Raw genomic sequence first — 17,850 nt, 5'->3', positions numbered from 1 at the left:
TTCATGAACTCATGGGGTATGCAGGCCTTTGAAGATTAAAAATTGCCACATAATTATAGGTTATTTGCTGAATTATATTTCATCTAAGTAATAATCAGAAGCTTTCTGATTTGGTACAGGTTTCTACGGGAAATTGTAAAAGGAAAAAAATCCAATATTTGTGTATTATCGCAAGGAAGCAGTTTCTTCTGATTTCTTATTAATCTCTTTGTCTTGCTGTGCACAGTCCCAGGTACTTACGAGTAAAATCCTACGAACCTGACAGCTCTGCCTGTGATTATGAATGTGGTTAAGTACAAAGGTTGTCAGTCTTTCTGAAATGGTTCAGCTTAAGTTATAGTGACACAGCCCTGTTAGGAAACTGAAGGCTATTAACGAGAAACTGCAAATTCTGATTTAGCAGCTTGTAACCTTCATTTCAGATTTTTAGGAACACTGATTTCTACCTATTGGTAATTAATGTGCAGAAGCCAGCAGATACTTTTCAGTACAATGCAAAAGTAGTACCTGGGCCTTTTTTTTCTAAGCACCTAGGCAGTTTTTGTCTCTTCTGCTCCCTCATTCCCAGAGTAAAGGCACCTGTGTACACACCGGCACAGACACTTTTTGGCACTTGTGTTATTCATGTGTTTCAAGGACCTAAATTCAGATAAATTCCAGACCCTGGGATTAAAGTATTTGCTATTCTTTTGGAATGTGAGCCAGCAGTATTTATTAAACACCTGTTACATGAATAATCTTGGTCCTGACCCTGTAACTGGGAAGGATAAATAAAAGATAGTCTTCAGAAGCTCAAGTTGAAAGGTTAGAATGTCCAGGGCAAATACTTTCTTGCGACCTGAATAACAAATTCAGGAGAAAGCAAGCACTTGGGTCCTTAGATGAAATAAATAATGAGAGGATCCAGGAAAGCTCATGCTAAAGAAAGCACTGGCAGAGAAAGCACCGTTAGTGACACGTGGTGGGGTGGGGGATGGAGGGACTAGGAAAGGAACAGGACCTTTTGTGATGGGTCTTAAAGGGTAGTTAGAAATAATGTTTCCAAATCCCTTGAGCCTCCTGTGTTCAGCTTTGTGGAGGTGGTTTGCAGCAGGGGTAGTTCAGGGCTTGCAACTAAGTTATCCAGAGGGACTGTCCATCTTTCTCACCTGCTCTTTGTCCCAGGTTAGAGTTGTGAGGTCTCAGTTGCTGGTGATAAGTCCCCTATTGTGTTAAAGATAGAGAAGAAAGATGCCTTTGAGCAATGACTGAATGTTACTGAGATTGGGTTAGTAGTGAAAAGTACAAGGTAGTTGGAAGTTGCCAGTTACCTGGACTGACAGAATTATTTGTTTGAATAGATGATTTTAGTGACACAGACCTTAAAGAAGACTGGTTATGCAGAGTCTGGTTTGATGAACATGTAATATTTTACCATCTTTGTCCCTGTTTATTTTCCCCAGAGCAGTATTCCCTTCGGTTTTTAACCTAATTTCTTGGACCCCAGGAGTAAAGGAGTGGGGAGCAGTAAGATGAGAATTCTACCCCCACTACTGAAAGGCAGTCTTTTTAGATAAGCCCTTACCTCATGGATGAGAAAACTTAGTAGTCAAAGATAGTGATGACTCTTTTAATGAATGCAGTTTCTCAGGGTTAATCATACTCTCTCAAGATGAGGATTTTCACTGTTGGGTGTATTTTATAAAGTGGAGTCTGGTAACAAGGGGGCATAACATTTTCTTTTTTTACTTGGGATTTCAGAGATGGCACTGCTCTCAATTTCATTTTTTTAATTAAAATCCATCAATGGCAGATTTAAAATTTTGAACCACAGCGTGAATCAGAAATTGGATTTGTCAACCTTTACTTTTGGGGAAGTGGTAATTCTTTTTGAAAGTGGGGTTGAAGGCAGAGAAAGAGAAGGAAAGCAGGAGAGAGTCTTGGAAATAAGGGTACTGGAAGGCACGAGGCTATGGGTAGGAGACTCTCCTGGGGGGTCATGACTCTCCATCACTTCACCCCCGACTCCCAAGTAAAAAAACCTTTGCTAGTATTTTCTCTCCCCTCCTTTTCTCACTAAAAAGAAAAAAAGAAGAGGAGTCTTTCTTTTCCTCATTTTCTACCCTCCAGTGGTTGTTAAGCATAAACAGGGACAAACAGTACAAACAGCTGAGGTTTTCCTACCGGCACAAACCTGTCCCAAGGCAGAGATGCCCCTTTATCAGATGCCACCCAGGAAAGCAGAGAGTGTGACCTCACAACTCTAATAAAACCTCTGTTAACCTTGGTGAGGTGGGGGAGTTGTGGGGGGCATGGATGAAAGTCCTTTTGAATTTTCCCAGTGGCGTCAGAGTTTTGTTCCTTTACTTAGAGATAGTCTGGGGAGAGCCAGCACTTGTGCAAATGCCCCAGGAGGGTCTGAACACCTTAGTTCTGTGCTCACTGTGATACTGTCGTCCCCCTGGTTAGGGAGCAGACCAGCTGGTGGTGGGAAAGCTGGCTGAGACGCACAGAGAGGCTCTGCCAAGGAGATCTTTTTTCTTTCTCTGTGATGTCTGCAGCTCATTTGGCCTGAGCACCAGGTTGCTACTTGATGCTGTTAAGAAGTCAGGATTTGAATTTTGAGGCCCTTTCAGAGAAGCTAGAGGTAATGTTGATTTCTGGGTCTAATTGTGCTTGTGGAAGTTATCAGCTGTAACTTATATTGGAATATACATTTAAGAAAAAGCCAGATGGTAATCAAAATGTGTGAGTGGCTTGAAGTTTTTAAATAAGAGGCTTGTACTCAGCTGCCAAGCCTCCAGAGAAGTGCTTTGTACAATGCATCCCTGCTTTCCAATGGCTTGTGGAAGCAAGTTGCTTTCTTCCTATTTCCTCACAACCCTTGTGAACCTTGCCACATTCTCTGTCTTCCCTGCCCTGGCAGAAATTGATTCCTGACTTCAGTAAAACTCCTCAGGGGGCTTGAAGATTTCCTTAGTTCAAGAGGCAGTCTTTTGGAAAGGATGACAGGTCCCTGAACTCGCAAAGGAAGTGTGCACAGACGAGGGGCTGTGCTCTTGGCAGCCCAGATAATGCCAGTAAGGGCTCAGAAGTTAGACTTGCTGGGGGTTTCTGGTTGGGAACATAATCATTGAAGGTCCCAAACTCTGGGACTGCTTCCTGCTCAGACTAAAAACTGACTTTCTGGAGTCTTTACAGAACTCACCTCTTATTTTTGTTCCTTTTTTTGCCCTCAGTAAATCACTAATGCCTTTTGCCACAGTTCAGCTGGCTTAATTCTCTCCTGTTCTTCCTGTTGAAATCCAGAGTTGTGGCTTGAAGGGCAGTATGTTATGGTCAGCTCTTTAGGATCCACAACCCCCACTTGTCTCATGGTTGTAGGCATCAGGATTTGCTAGGTCTATCAGAGATTACAGTGATCATTCGTAGATTAGTCCCTTCTAAAAAGTACAGGGAGATAGTGTATCTGCAAAACAGCTGAATGAATGTGTATTTTGTACCTCTATCATCACAGTCTCTTGGCTTTCTAGGTGAAGTACAAGGCCTGGAGATGGGAGTGTGCTTGGCTCGTTGGAAGAGCTCCAAGGAGACCACAGTGGCTGGAATTAGAGTCAGCAAAAGGGTCAGAGGAGGTTAGAAGATAAGGTCAGATACATGATAGTAACAGATCATTGAAGGCCTTGTGGGCCATGTTTGGATTTTGTATTTTATTCTGAGTGAGAGGGGAAGTCGTTGGAGATTTTTGAGCTGATATGGTTTCCAATTAAAAAAATAAATTACTCTGGCTGCGGTGTGGAGAATAGATTGGGTGATAGGAGCAGGGGTGGAACAGAGAGAAAGGTCATTTGGAAAGCTGTCGTCATAATCCAGGCTAGAGATGATGAGACGACAAGTGAAATTATTGCCTATCTCCAAGAACGGTTGGGAGACCTCAGAAAGAAAACATCACTAAAGCCCCTCATACAGCTCTTTGCACGGTACTAGGCTCCAGTATTTGTTAATTCTCTTCCTTTCCTTGGAGTTTGCCCTCAGCTGTATTAGGACCACAGGGGAGAGGTTGTTAAACAGAGATCAGCGTTCGCCGGGGAGGGTTGTAAGCAGTACCTCAGTCATTTGCTAACAGAAGACTTTCTGTTTCTCAAGGCACTGCAGTTGGCACACTGTTCATTCTGTCATCCCACCCACCAGAGACCTGAAAAGACCGAATCTGTGCCAGAACTCCGGGGCAGCTCTGTTCCCGTTGAGGCTTTCACGCTTCAGTTCTTTCTGCAGTTGCTATCTTAGACACAGTCTGAGCAGCCTGTTTCACAAAGTATCTTTTCAGCTACCTGGCCTTGCAAGCTGGAGCTCTCTGATGCTCATCGTGACAAGGTAGTTTTCACATACCTGAGAGGACCCTTTAAGGGAAAGAAAGAGGTTTTGTGGTCTTTGTTTAACATTTGAGCCTCCCCTTCACCCCTCCCCACCCCCCAGCCCACACCGTTCCTCTTTTGTTGTGATCTGAAAGCCTTAATACCAAGCCATCCTGATTTCTGGGGTTTGCAGTGTGGGAAAGGAATTCAGTATGATTTAGTACGTTACAGTTGTGTGGGAAACGTGTATTCCGTGGCTATACCACCCTGAACGCGCCTGATCTTGAAGTTAAGCAGGATCGGGCCTGGTTAGTACTTGGATGGGAGAGAAGCGTGGTCCTTGGTACATGGGGAGCTTGACTTGTTGACAAAGCTTCCTTCCCTCCAGAAGGCTACATCAGTGTTTGCTTGCTTGGGCTGTGTGTGTGTTGTTGGAAGACTTCACTGATGAAACCATGCCATCTTGTTACAACATCAGAATCACCTGCCCAAAGAGGGCTGCTGGCAGCCTACCACTTTCTTGATTTACCCTGGGAGCAAAGCAGTTTCTTTTTCCTTTTTTTGAGGGGGTGGCTCTGGAGGTCTAATTGTGTGAAAGGCCATGGGAAGGTGAATCCTCAGAAACTTGCAGACACAATTTGCTTTAATAGTAGTTAGTCTCGTCTTCTAGAATGCTCTTATTCCTTCTTTTTAAAAGTAAGTTCAGGCGAATTCCCTGGTGGTCCAATGGTCAGGACTATGCCCTTTCACTGCCTAGGGCCCAAATTCAGTCCCTGGTTGGCAAACTTAATATCCTGCAAGCTGAGTGTTACGGCCAAAAAAAAAAAGTCAGCTCAGATTACCAGGGTCACAAGTTGGACTTGGGGTGTCTTTGTGTCTCATATTCTGTACTGTTTCTGGAAGTGTCTGGCTGCCCCGGCCCCCAGCCAGGTCTGTGAATAGACTGAGCTGGGCCCCATGAGGATGAGCTGTCTTCAGGAACGCTGTTCTGTTTTTAGGGAGAAATCGTCTTTTCCTTCACCTCAGTTGGACTGTGCCCTAGCCTTTCTGTGCCTGCCTTAGCTGGGGCACGGAGGAGAGCCAGCATACCATTTATGTGGCTGCCATGTGGGCTTACCCGAAAGCCATGAGGAGAGGCAGCCTATGGGAAATGCAAGAAAGTGAGTGTGTCCGTAGCTTGTGAACATAAAGACCTTCAGTTGTTTGTGTAGATTGGCATTTTCTAGTTTTCATTTTCCCCATCCAGGCATCTGTGCTGACTGAAATATTTGAGCCATAGCAATAGTAGAGAGCAAGTTGTTTCTACAGATAAAGACATAGATATATTTTCGTCCTACATGCTGCTAATTAAATTGCTTATCTATCTAAACTTGGGCCTCTGCGGCTGATATCCGATGTCCCTGGTATCTTCCTGGAGTGAGTTGCTTTGTGTTCCATGACCTTGTTTTTTTGTTGTTCCAGTGTGAGTGGCTGCCTCATGTTGTGTTGATGCCGGTCTGCCATGCTAGCCTGTCTACCAGGGCCAGGTGACCTGTCCTTTCAGCTTCTTTCTCACACGCAGATGAACACTGGACTTCAGAAATGTAAGTAATCTGGATCCCAAGGAAGCATGCAGTCCTTTATTTTTCCCCTCCACCCAGGTTCTCCCAGAGACAACTTTGGGGTACCCTGACTGTGGTACCTCCAAGATGTTCTTCAGCACAGACAGCAAGAAAGCAGCTGCAGAACTTGTCGGCAATGCGAGACGCTTCTCTAATCAGAGAGAGCCTCTTAAATACTAGATTCCCCAGTGTGTGTCATCTTAATTTTAATTGTTGCTGATAGATGTCTGTTGAGCAGTAGGATTGTATGGAGTTTTACAGCCCAGTGTTATATATATCATATATGTATATATCACCCTTCAAGGAAGTGTTTCAGTTTGAATCCGGGGAGGAATGGAATGAAAACGCACAGTCCAGATTACTTACTGTATCCCTGGAACAAACTGTTTGCACTCTTGTGTTGTTTGGAGCTCTCTGAGTGCCCTCTGCCACGGAGACAGACCGTTCCCCCTTGGCCTTGCTGTCTGCCTTCTGAGCCAGTGCCCGCAGCTCACAGCAAACAAACTCCTGCCTCCAGAAGGGACATGGAACTATCTAGCTTTCTCAGCCTCTCTGGGCATGTTCCTGTTAATATTCTTCCCCCAAGACGGGATTTTGGAGAACTGCTAGCTTCCTGTATTAGATTGGCTGGCACTGACTTTGTATTTTTCCAGATTCCTACCTTCTATCCCTATACTACGTGAATGTGCGAGGTAGATTCTATTCCTGGCTTATCACCATGCATGGCGTCTTCGAGTGTAAAGATGGCCCTAAATTTGGAATAGAGTTTCGTTTCAGAGCAAAAAGGGAAAATCAGCGAGGCATCTCAGCTTACCCTTTAACAGAAAAAGAGCCTCAGCAGGTTACCTGACTCCTTTATGACAGAGGTTGGCAAGCTCTTTCTGACAAGGGGCAAATGGATCATACCACATGGTCTCTTGCGTGTTCTCACCCCTGCTCTCATGGGGCACAGGCAGCTGTAGGCAGTATGTAAACAAATGAGTGCGGCTGTGCTCCAGCACCACCCTCTACAGAAGCACAGCAGCCCAGTGCTGGCTTTCAGGCTGTAGTTTCCCTCTCTCTGCTCCATGAGATTATCTGCAGAAGTTAAAAACAGTCTGGCCCCTTGACTTCCTTTCTCTGAGGGAGAGTAAGACTCAGAGCGTGGCCAGATCTAGAATTTGGCCAGTGAGTGCAACTCCGTAACAACAGAGCTGAGGGTGTCAATCTTCTTCTGCGGCTGCCTGACGCAGTAGGCAAGCTCACTGTCCCAGCTCTGCCCCAGCCTTTCTTTCTCCCGCTGAGTGCCGATCGGGTGAGGGTGTCGTCTGGGCTCTCTGGCCACCCAGAGCCGCATGCTCATGCGCTGTGACTGGGCGCAGGCCTCCAGGCCCACTTGTGGAGAGGGAGCGCATGCAGAAGCATGTGGTAAGATGACGGAGTGCAGCTTGCCGTCTGTCTTCTAGGTCCTTAACACACGCTGACAGCTTCACCCAGAGGTGTACCAGCAAGGGCTGAACCATCTAGGAGGAAAGGCAAAGCGGCAGCTTTATCTTAGCTGCTGATGTTGGATCTTCACTCCCTTCTCCCCAAAGCAGCCCCCAAGTCACCTCTGCAGAAACCTCTATCCCAAATCTGTATTCAAGAATTGAGGTGTCCTTTTTCTCTGGTTTCAGGCTTACCTGTCCATTTGGGGGACAGTGTATTTCAACCCCTTCAACTCTCTTGTGACTCTACTTAACTACGCCTAAACTTTTGCAGAGAAGAAAACCCAGTGGTGTTTTTAAGCTCACTTGCTTGCTTCTTTGCTCTCCCAAAATGTATTAGGAGAAAAAAAAAAAATCCTGTTCTGTGATGTACAGCTGTTAGCATTAAGCATTTACCGTTAAGGTGGGACAGAGTATAAACAGTCTGCTTCAGAAACGAGAAGCTAAGACACTGCGCAGAGCCCAAGTTTGCTGCTGCTGCTGCTAAGTCACTTCAGTTGTGTCTGACTCTGTGTGACCCCGTAGACGGCAACCCACCAGGCTCCCGCATCCCTGGGATTCTCCAGGCAAGAATACTGGAGTGGGTTGCTTCCTTCTCCAATATATGAAAGTGAAAAGTCAAAGTGAAGTTGCTCAGTCATGACCGACTCTTAGTGACCCCATGGACTGCAGCCTACCAGGCTCCTCCGCCCATGGGATTTTCTAGGCAAGAGTACTGGAGTGGGGTGCCATTGCCTTCTCCAGAGCCCAGGTCTACCACCTGTCAAAACCTGTGACTGCTGTTCAGCCTTTCCCTGCTCCCATCCTAAGGAGGGTCTTAAAAGTTGCTCAAAACACAGAACTCAGTATCTAGTGAGGTGGGCATGGAGTGTGTACATGCTAAGTTGCTTCAATCATGTCTGACTTTTTGTGACCCCATGGACTGTAGCCCTCCAGATTCCTCTGTCCTTTGGGATTCTCCAGGCAAGAATACTGGAGTGGGTTGCCATGCCCTTCTCCAGGGGATCTTCCCAACCCAGGGATTAAACTCATGTCTCTATGTGTCCTGCATTGGCAGGCAGGTTCTTTACCACTAGTGCTACCTAGGAAACTCCATGGGGTACAGATATTTATAGCTTTGCTGCCGTTCAGTCGCCCAGTCGTGTCCGACTCTTTCTGACCCTATGGACTGCAGCACGCCAGGCCTCCCGGATGCCCCTCACCATCTCTTGGAGTTTGCCCAAGTTCATGTTCATTGTATTGGTGATGCTATTCAGCCTTCTCATCCTCTGACACTCTCTTCTTCTTCTGCCCTCAATCTTTCCCAGCATCAGGCTTAATAGCTTAGTATATTTTATATTGGAATAGTCAGCTTAAGGCAGGGGAGATGGGGTCAGGGCTCAGGAGAGGGGATATGTGGCTTTTTGGCCCAGCACTGTCATTCACCTGGCTGGTCAGTCTGCCCCTGGCTTGAGCTGCCATAGGTACAGAATCATAATACCAGTCCCTTCAGACACCAGTGTTTTCTCTTCTCCCCATCCTCTTCTACATGTATAGGAGGGTGTGATGTATTTTCCCACCAAAAGTATGACTTGCCTTAGTGCAGGCTGGATTAAGGGACATCTTGCCTTTGGGTGGGTCCTGGACAGGCTAGAAAACCACAATTGTGGTTAGTGGCTGCCCTCCCAGAACTTTCCTGGATTGTTATTCTGTAACATCACATGGTTCAGGAGACCTGAGCCATTTTGGAGCTTTGTACTTGAAATGGAGCTTTGTACTTGAAAAATTTGTTTTCCTCTAAGCCGTCTTCTCCTAATTCCCCAGAAACTTGCTTTTGAACATTTGTTTCCTTCATTAACCCCAAGCCTCTGCTCCTGTTTCTCCAGCTCACAGACAGGTGTACAGGTAGGGTGGCTTGGTAAAGATTTCTGGGTAGAGTGGTTGAAATGACCAGAGGTCCCTGGTCTTCAGATTGTCTTTCAGACAGTGACTGTGACTTCTTTCAACTGTAGAGTCTTGGGACCTAGAACAAATAATCAAAATTAATCTTTTACTGTACTCTTGTATGCTTATCTGCCCCCTAGTGGAAAGATCTGGAAATGGCAAATTGGCCCAGTGACTGGATAAACTCAGAGAAACATCAGAAATATTAGCTAACATTTGTTGAGTGCTTACCATATGCCAGGCACTATCTTGTGTTTTTTTATGTACGTTCCCATTCATTCTTCGATAATTCCATATGGGAGACTCACTTATCTTTCTTTTAAGCATGAGAGTGTTTGTCACTTGTCAGTGTCACATGACTAATCAGTGACTAGGCTAGAATTCACTCTTGGGTCAGACTCCAAAGCCTGTGTTTGATGCACGGCCTGTGTCTCCCCACAGGCTAGAGGCTCCTGCTGTGTAAGCCACTAGTGTCTTCTGATCTTCAAAACAGAAAGATAAACGGGGAGGTCCTTGTAGGGAAGCCTCGATTCAGGAAGATTCCCCCCCAGTCCCTAGTCCATGGAACTTTTCTCTGCTACATTTAATGCCAGACTCAAGTCTGGGAGGCCCTGCATTTAGGGCTTCATGGTAAGGTTACTTTGTCCCTTCTGTGGGCAGACTCAGCGAAACCTGCTATCCTTGAATAATTACCATTGACAGTTACAGGTCCTGTTCACAGAGCATTTCCTACTCATGGGATTTTTTGATCTTAGTAATTCTGTGAGGTAGGACAGCAGGTATCATTGCTGTTTATAAATGAGGAATGACTGAGTGACACTCTGAGTAGTCAGATAATCAAGCCAGTGCTTGAATCCAGTCTCTTTTCTAACCACAGAGTTTCTGTTCTCCACTGCTTTATGCCTCGATTAATGACACTGTTGGTACCAGATAGTTAAATAAGTTGCTTGCAAAGCTGTAGTGTCTGTGTCAGCCGTGCACTTAGAGGAAGATGATGCAGAAGAAAGAAAGGCTGCAGGGTGCCTGTGTGGGGACTGAGATGAAGTACTGAGAAAAATTCGGAAGGGTTGGGCTGAAGTCTGGTATGTGAAGTGGGTGGTGTCAGAGCCCCAGAATGTGACCTCTTTCTCGTCTAGTATGCTCATCTGTCTTCCTGAGAGTCTTCCTTAATGGGCTGTAGCCCGTGTGCAGCCTCCCCGCCCCTCACCTCATCACCATTGTCAGCATCAGTGGAGCCAGGGCGGAGGGAGCTGGTTGGTGTAGTGTCCCATCCCGCACTCCTGATTGAGGCCAGCACACCTTGTGCCTCTGCTAGAAAAAACTAGCTTGAGAGTTGGTATTGACTTGGAGCAAAGGAGCTCTGTTATTCAGCAAGCCACTGTACCAGCCTCTCTTAGTTGGCCTTCAAGGAGAGAAGCTTGTTAACATGGAGCAAGACTTTTCCTATATGGAGGGGCAGACCTTCATTTCCTGTCTGAATGGAAACACAGCAGCTTCAGACTCCTCCTGTTCAGCTGAATCCCAGCTGTTGAGCCAGACAGTGTGCTTAGAGGTACTTACTGCAGGTCTGCTCTGGGTAAGGAAGACGCCAAGCCAGAAGTATCACACGCTTCTCCTCGGTCACGTGACAGCGCAGTGGCTGACCAGGGCAGCTTCTCACGGAGTTCTGGTGCCTTGAGTTTAGGGACCTTCTTCAGTGATCCCAGACTTTTTTGGTGTCCTCTGTGCAAGAGAATGTAAGACAGGTCAGAAAATGGCCCTCCCTTTATGGATCCTGAAGCCCACTAAGGGTCAGAGGCTTACAAGCAGCAGCAGAGCTCTGTTCTCCAGGCCATCTTGACCCTTGTTGCCATCTCGTGCTGCCTGGTGGGTGGGGGACTTCCAGGCCTCTCTGCCTCCTTCTGCTTCCTGTCTTCACTTGTCACTGTCACAGTCTTCCTTCTGAGGCCTTCTGCAGCTCGGTCATCTTACAGACATTGCAGTTATGGATGGAACAGGTATTCAGCACTCAGTAAATAAAGTAGAGCCTTGAATACGTTAGAATGCCTACCAGGTTCAAGGCATTGTGCCAGCGTTTGAAAACACAAACCTTTTCCTTTCTGTACCCTTTGTTTCTCCTGTACCCTTTTTTGCTGAGTCCTGCCTCTTTGAGCGTGAGTCCGGATCTCTCTGCCCCTCCTGAACTGGAGCTTTCTTTTCTTGCTTCCGAGGAGAGCAGCAGTTTCTAAGCAGTTGCTGCCAGCCAACCAGCAGTGTCACCTAAAGCAGGCAGCTGTGCCCTCTCCCTGCTAGCACTCACTAGACGACTTCTGTTCAGTGATGCCCAGCGACATGACTTTGAATGGGGTCTCCTTGGGGCCAAGCCAGCTGAGGCCACAAGCCAGGCATTTGGTCAGCTTAGTCCTTGGTCTGCCCTGGCCGCCTCCAGCACAGGGAGGAAGTAGGGAGGGAGGCAGGCAGCTAGCTGAACCCAGGCTCCCAGCCAAGCGCACCCCTCCTTTTTTTTTTCTGCTTTGGGGAGTCTGTGTACTTACTCAGCAAGCCTTTATTAAGCACCTTCTGTGTATACTCAGGGGAGACCCTCCCTCGGAGAAAGGGAGAATGGCGCTAAGACCCCTTGCCAGGAGCCTGGCAAGCTTAAAGAGCTCTTGTTCTCAGAACCTTTTCCTTTTTGACTGCAAGCACGACATCCGCTGGAGCCCCCTGATGGGAGGCGACTGGAGATGGGAACAAAGAGACTGTTAGCATTAATGAGGCCCATTGAGCGGAGGCCCATTGAGCGGTGTTTCCGCAGTCTCCAAAGGAGGGCAGGTTTTTCCTCTTTCATTTCAGAAAGTGACAGCTGACAGGGGCCGAATACAGACTATTTTTGGCTCTCAGAACTTCAAGATGCTCTGAATCCTTTCTCCTCAGTTCCCTCCCTACAGCCCTGTCATTATTGTCGCCCCCCACAAGGAAATAAATAAAGCTTTTTGATCTTCACCCAGTCAGGCTTGAGAGTAAGCTGTAAACAAAAGTGAACTTGTGACACGGGGGTAGGGGAGGGATGTTGGCAGCTCGCTCCTCTGCCCCTGAAAAAAGAAGCATCCTGTCTCCTGTGCCAGGATGCCCACCCCGTGGGCACAGTGCTCCAGCTGCCACTGCTGAGAGAGCTGACGCCTCACTGGCCCCCGCAGACCGGAGAGGAGCCATTCTGGGTGCCCTCTTCCTCAGGGTGTCACCCGGCAGGGTCTGAGTGGCCCTGACAAGCAGCCCTGCTTAGAACCTCCAAACCCCAGGCCAGCAGGGGCCAGTAGGAACTTGAAGAGACTTCTGCGTGAGAATTGGCCCAGTTCCGGCTCTCTAAGATGTGAGACTTTGGAAAGTTGCTCTGTTCTTCTGATCTTTAGTGACCTCATTTGTGAAGAGGGACCATCATGATAGTACCTGCCTCCTAACACAGTAGCGGGGGTTCATGGAGATAGCCTGGCACTCAGCACGAGCCCTGGCTCGTGAGACGTGTCCACTGCATGCTAGCCAGGCTTGTTTCTGTTGGGGCTGAGGCTGGCTCCGAGCTGGAGGCTCGGCCTGACGCCCCGTGCACCCTGCCCTGCAGGCTGCAGGCAGGAAGCTAGGAGGGCTGGTTGGCTTGGCACTGACGAGCTCCCTCTCCTTCTCTGCTCTCCTTCCCCTTCTCTCTCTCTAGGGGACACTACACAGAAAATGAGAACTGCTCACTACCCCACCCCAGCCGAATTGGACGCGTATGCTAAGAAGGTCGCAAACAACCCACTGACTATAAAAATCTTCCCCAACAGTGTGAAGGTTCCCCAGCGGAAACACGTTCGTCGTACTGTGAACGGCCTGGACACATCGGCCCAGCGCTACAGCCCCTACCCGACTCAGGCCGCCACCAGGGCAGGCCTGCTGGCCATTGTCAAAGTGCCAGCCAAAAGCATACTCAAGGACTTTGACGGCACCCGAGCCCGGTTGCTCCCCGAGGCCATCATGAACCCCCCAGTGGCGCCCTATGCTACTGTGGCACCCAGCACTTTAGCCCACCCCCAGGCCCAGGCTCTGGCCCGCCAGCAGGCCCTGCAGCACGCACAGACCCTGGCCCACGCCCCTCCCCAGGTGCTGCAGCACCCTCAGGGTATCCCGCCACCCCAGGCGCTATCCCACCCCCAGAGCCTCCAACAGCCTCAGGGCCTGGGCCACCCTCAGCCCATGGCCCAGACCCAGGGCTTGGTCCACCCTCAGGCCCTCTCTCACCAGGGTCTCCAGCACCCCCCCACTCCCTTGCTGCATGGAGGCCGGAAGATGCCAGACTCAGATGCCCCCCCGAATGTGACTGTGTCTACCTCAACTATCCCCCTTTCAATGGCGGCCACCCTGCAGCACAGCCAGCCCCCGGACCTGAGCAGCATCGTGCACCAGATCAACCAGTTTTGCCAGACGCGGGCGGGCGTCAGCACTACCTCAGTGTGTGAGGGCCAGATCGCCAACCCCAGCCCCATTAGTCGCAGTCTGCTCATCAATGCAAGCACTCGGGTGTCGACCCACAGCGTCCCCACACCAATGCCTTCATGTGTGGTCAATCCCATGGAGCACACCCACGCGGCCAGTGCCGCGCTGCCCACTGCAGGCCCCGTCAACCTGCCCGCGGGCCTCTCACGTGCCCCCACTGGCTACCCTAGCGACCTCAAGCCAGTCGCCTGGAACCAGCACCAGCTGGCCCACCTGCAGCAGATGTGCGGTGAGGCCGGTGGGACGCCGGCCCCTGGCCTGACAGGCAAGCATGCGGCAGGACGCGAGTTGGCAGGGCCTGGCTTGGTGGGCAAGGCCCCTGCCTACTCGCAGGAACTCTGCCTGGCACAGTCTTTCCATCTGAAGCCACCCCTGGAGAAGCCAACCCCGTCCCCACCCGTCAACGGCCTGGCCGCCCCACTGGCCTACCCCAATGGTCACTACTTCCAACCCCTGTGGAACAACATTCTGCCCACTCCCAATAGCGACAGCTCGGGGTCTCAGGACCTCGCTGTGCCGTTCCACGGTGGGCAGCCCGCGGGCGCACCCCTTGACTGTGCGGCGGTGGCTGCTGGGGCCCACTTCCGGGCAGGGACTGGGGGCGGTCCAGTGGCAAGCCAGAACAGCTTGATACAAACGGTGGATTACCTAAGTGGGGATTTCCAGCAGGCCTGCTTCCGAGAACAGAGCCTGGCCATGCTGACCAAGGCCCACCGAGCCCCTGGCAACCGAGCCCCTGACCCCACAGATAGTCGAAGTCTTCATATTCAGCACCCAGGGTATAGATAGGGAGCCCTGGTGCCCTCCAGTTCCACGTCATACGTCACCCTCCTAGGTTTAGTCTTACTTTTGGGTAATTGGATAGTTTCAAAGTTTCACTGCTCCAAAGTGATCATTCTTAGATGTCTAAGAAAGGGAATCTAGTGGGATCTAATTGAGGACAGAGGGGGGTCCTTTTTGCCCTCATCTTCACCCGTACCAGCCCCAGCAACTTTTGGGTTTATGTTGGGACCTAATCTCAACTCCCGGCTTGACTCTCCATTGCCTGCCTATCAGTCCAGTTCCTGCCCCATCTCCCCACCACCTCCTGCCCACCATTTTCCACCAGCCTCCTTTCCTCTACCTGCACCTCTCACTGTTGCCCTTAGGACTGAGGTATGGGCTAAGGGAAGGGTCCCCAGGCGAGGTAGTAGTCAGCATCCAGCCGCCTAAGCTAGGCCTCTCCCTCTCTCTTTCTGGGACTAAGAAGCCAGACTTCCCAAGTGCCCTGGGAGCCGATTTCTTATTTACCCAAAGACCTCAAATTAAAACTGACCCGGTCTGCATCTCCTCCCAGCCCTTCCTCAAGGCTTTATTTTTACACCTGCATTGAACCCAGAGCCACTGCACTCGTCCTTGCCACACTCCTCAAGGGCATCCTGCAAGCATGTGGCCGTGGCCTTGGGACATTGCAGGGGCAGCGGGGCCGGGGAACCTGTCTTTGTAATGATACCTTGGTTCCTAACTCCCTTTCCATCCCTAGAGCAATGCCAGGATGTCTGGCTTATCCGAGACCTTCCTCACTGTTGTCTGTCTCCTGAGTCACCTGCTGCCCTCACACCCCACTCCCCCCTCACAAACAAAAAGCCAGTCTTACTTGAGGAATTAGGTAGTAGGTATAGGATGATCACATTGGAGTTTGGAATTAAAAACACTGAAAAAAAAAGTTAAACTGCATTTGGTTCTCTACACTGGCTAAGAATATTGCTCTACACTGTAAGTTTTAAACGTCCTGTTTCTGTATGAATGTAGCGTGGGTTTGAGTAGCAATGTGTGTGAGCGGCCCCACAGGTACATTCACTGTCTAGTCACCTTCCGCAGCCCCTCAGTTTAATGAAGGAAAAAAAACTCAAAGCCTTAAGCTCTTTGACTTCTCCTTTACCAAATGAGCATGGTTCCAACAGCTGGAGATGGGCCTCTATTGGAAACAGCCCCTCCTGCCTCTCGCCCTTCCCTCACCCACTCCACGCTCAGTGTCATTCCCAGGTGACAGTTAGTTGGCTAGAAATTTTTAACTTTTCTGTAACTTAGATTATGTTTTGTTGTAATGGTTTGCACCCTCCTGTTAAAGATACATAGTTGGGCGTTTTTTTTTTTTTCTTTTAACCGTATAAGCCCTACCCTTTCATCTTGTCTCTGGGGAATGTGAGCTGATGTTATTTAAGATTCTTGGTTTTGTTTACTGTACTATCCACTGTTCTTTAGCCAGAAATTCTCTAGTGATCTGAAGCAATGTGACTGAAGACCAGTTTTTAAATTATGTGTTGGCAAGTTGCCTTATATTTAAAAAGAAAAAACAAGGAAAAATAATGCCTGATTGTGTTATGCCAAATGATAGCAACATGAAAGTCCTAATTTATTGTTCCCCATTGTTTTGCTGCCGTCTGTAGACACTGGTACCTTCCTGTCCTGAGCCCCCAGGAGCGCCAGCAGCTTCTGGTGTGATGCCTTCTCCCAGTGTGTTGGCCACCATCTCACCCAGGGGCCCCTTCCAGTTCTTGCTTCTCTTGAGTTAAATTCTCTGAAAGGACACCACTGTCTCAGCTTATCCCCTGCTTGATCTCTAAACCAGATATTTTTGCTGTAATTTTCTTCCAATGCCTCTCCCCAAAAGGTGAGCTGCCATTTTAGAAAATTGGACCAGACACCAACTTGGGGGCTTAAAAATCAAACCTCAAACCCATCTCTTCCTGTGTAGGGGTGCATCTGAAGCTCTCACTCCCACCCCTAGTTTGCATGGAAAATGTACTGTGACCCCCTGCCCCCCACTACCCTCACCTTTGGTGGGAGATGTTTCCTAGTTCACCCTGAGCCCCTCTTCCCCTCTGCCAGCCAACCCCCAACCAGCAATAAGGGTCCACGCCAGGGCCTCCTACCCCACACCCCCGCCTCCATTCCACACTGCCCCTAGAGAATAATCTGGGTCTCCCGCCGTCCACATACTGTAGCATTCATTCTCCGTCTCCCTCATCCTCTCACCTGTGGTGGTTTATGGGTGTGATGGGGTTTTTAAGATTATTATAAACCAGTAAAAAGAGAAAACTCACCTTTTGATCTTGTCCTATTCGTTAATGCTTGTTTGAGATGATCTTTCTTAACAGTTTTTAATACTTTCTAAAAGTAATTTCTCATTTTTATAGGGCCGCCTAAAGTATTTGTCCCGGTCAGAAGCCCTCCCCACCCATCATCCCAGGGCAGGTGTGCTGAGTCAGCCCCTGGAAGGGGCACCCGCCTGACTGGCCATCTCCCCTGGGCAGGGCTGTAGGGGGCTTGGTCGGACTTGATGGTTATGTTCGCCGCCCTTCACTGGAGGCCCAGTTCAGTGTACTGCCGTGTTCAAGGACCATCAGTCACTGAAAAATGGGGATCTGTTTTGTGAATAAGCCCACTTAAGACTGAGTGTCCCTCCCCTCCCCCTTGAAAATCTTGGAATTTCTGAGGACCTCTGACAAGTGATAAGTGTTGTAATAATCTGTAACATGAAAAGTGGCCCTCTTGGCAATTTCAGTCTTAAAATGTTGAGTACTGATTGGAGATTTTTTTTTTGGTCTCCAGGGGAGGGGGGGGCGGGAATCCACAACAGCTCTAGGTCTCCCCTTCCTGCTGAGTTTGGGTCTGGGCTAAGATGTGATGGAGGGAAGGCAAGATCCCACAGGCTGTGGAACTCAGTGAGTGTGCAATCAGATGGTTAATAGGTGGTTCTCAAAACTGATGGAGTCGAAAGCACCTTGAGCATGCCCTTGTCTGTGGGGTGTTTTTTTGTGAAGGTACTTTTTGCCTTTACTCCTCATCCCATCCGTGTGAAAGAAAATTCCCACTCGTTAGTGACCTACAGTCAGCCTAGAGTAACAAGGCTAAACAGAGTAGACAGTTGAGCCCCACTCACACTGTGATGCAAAACCTGCCTTGAGTTCCACAAGCAATTATGACCACCTGCAGAGGCAAGGAATGAGCTGTATGGGTATGGGGTCAACCAAAGGA

At 49.0% G+C, this 17,850-nt stretch overlaps 1 protein-coding gene across 1 annotated transcript in view; it reads left to right on the top strand.

The window, feature by feature from the left end:
• FAM222B (family with sequence similarity 222 member B) overlaps positions 1–16,859 on the top strand; it is a 57,314-nt gene extending 40,455 nt beyond the window's left edge. Inside the window, exons 2-3 of the mRNA XM_068977261.1 lie at positions 5,796–5,917; positions 13,010–16,859. Coding sequence (XP_068833362.1) covers positions 5,836–5,917; positions 13,010–14,619 — 1,692 coding nt within the window. The 5' untranslated portion in view covers positions 5,796–5,835 and the 3' untranslated portion in view covers positions 14,620–16,859. The remainder of the gene's footprint in view (positions 1–5,795; positions 5,918–13,009) is intronic.
• The last annotated feature ends 991 nt before the right edge of the window (positions 16,860–17,850 follow it).

The sequence above is a fragment of the Capricornis sumatraensis genome, chromosome 8 (assembly GCF_032405125.1).
Source record: "Capricornis sumatraensis isolate serow.1 chromosome 8, serow.2, whole genome shotgun sequence".
NCBI classification, from domain to species: domain Eukaryota; kingdom Metazoa; phylum Chordata; class Mammalia; order Artiodactyla; family Bovidae; genus Capricornis; species Capricornis sumatraensis.
Note: the sequence above shows the minus strand (reverse complement) of the source record. Positions and strands in the feature narration are given on the sequence as shown.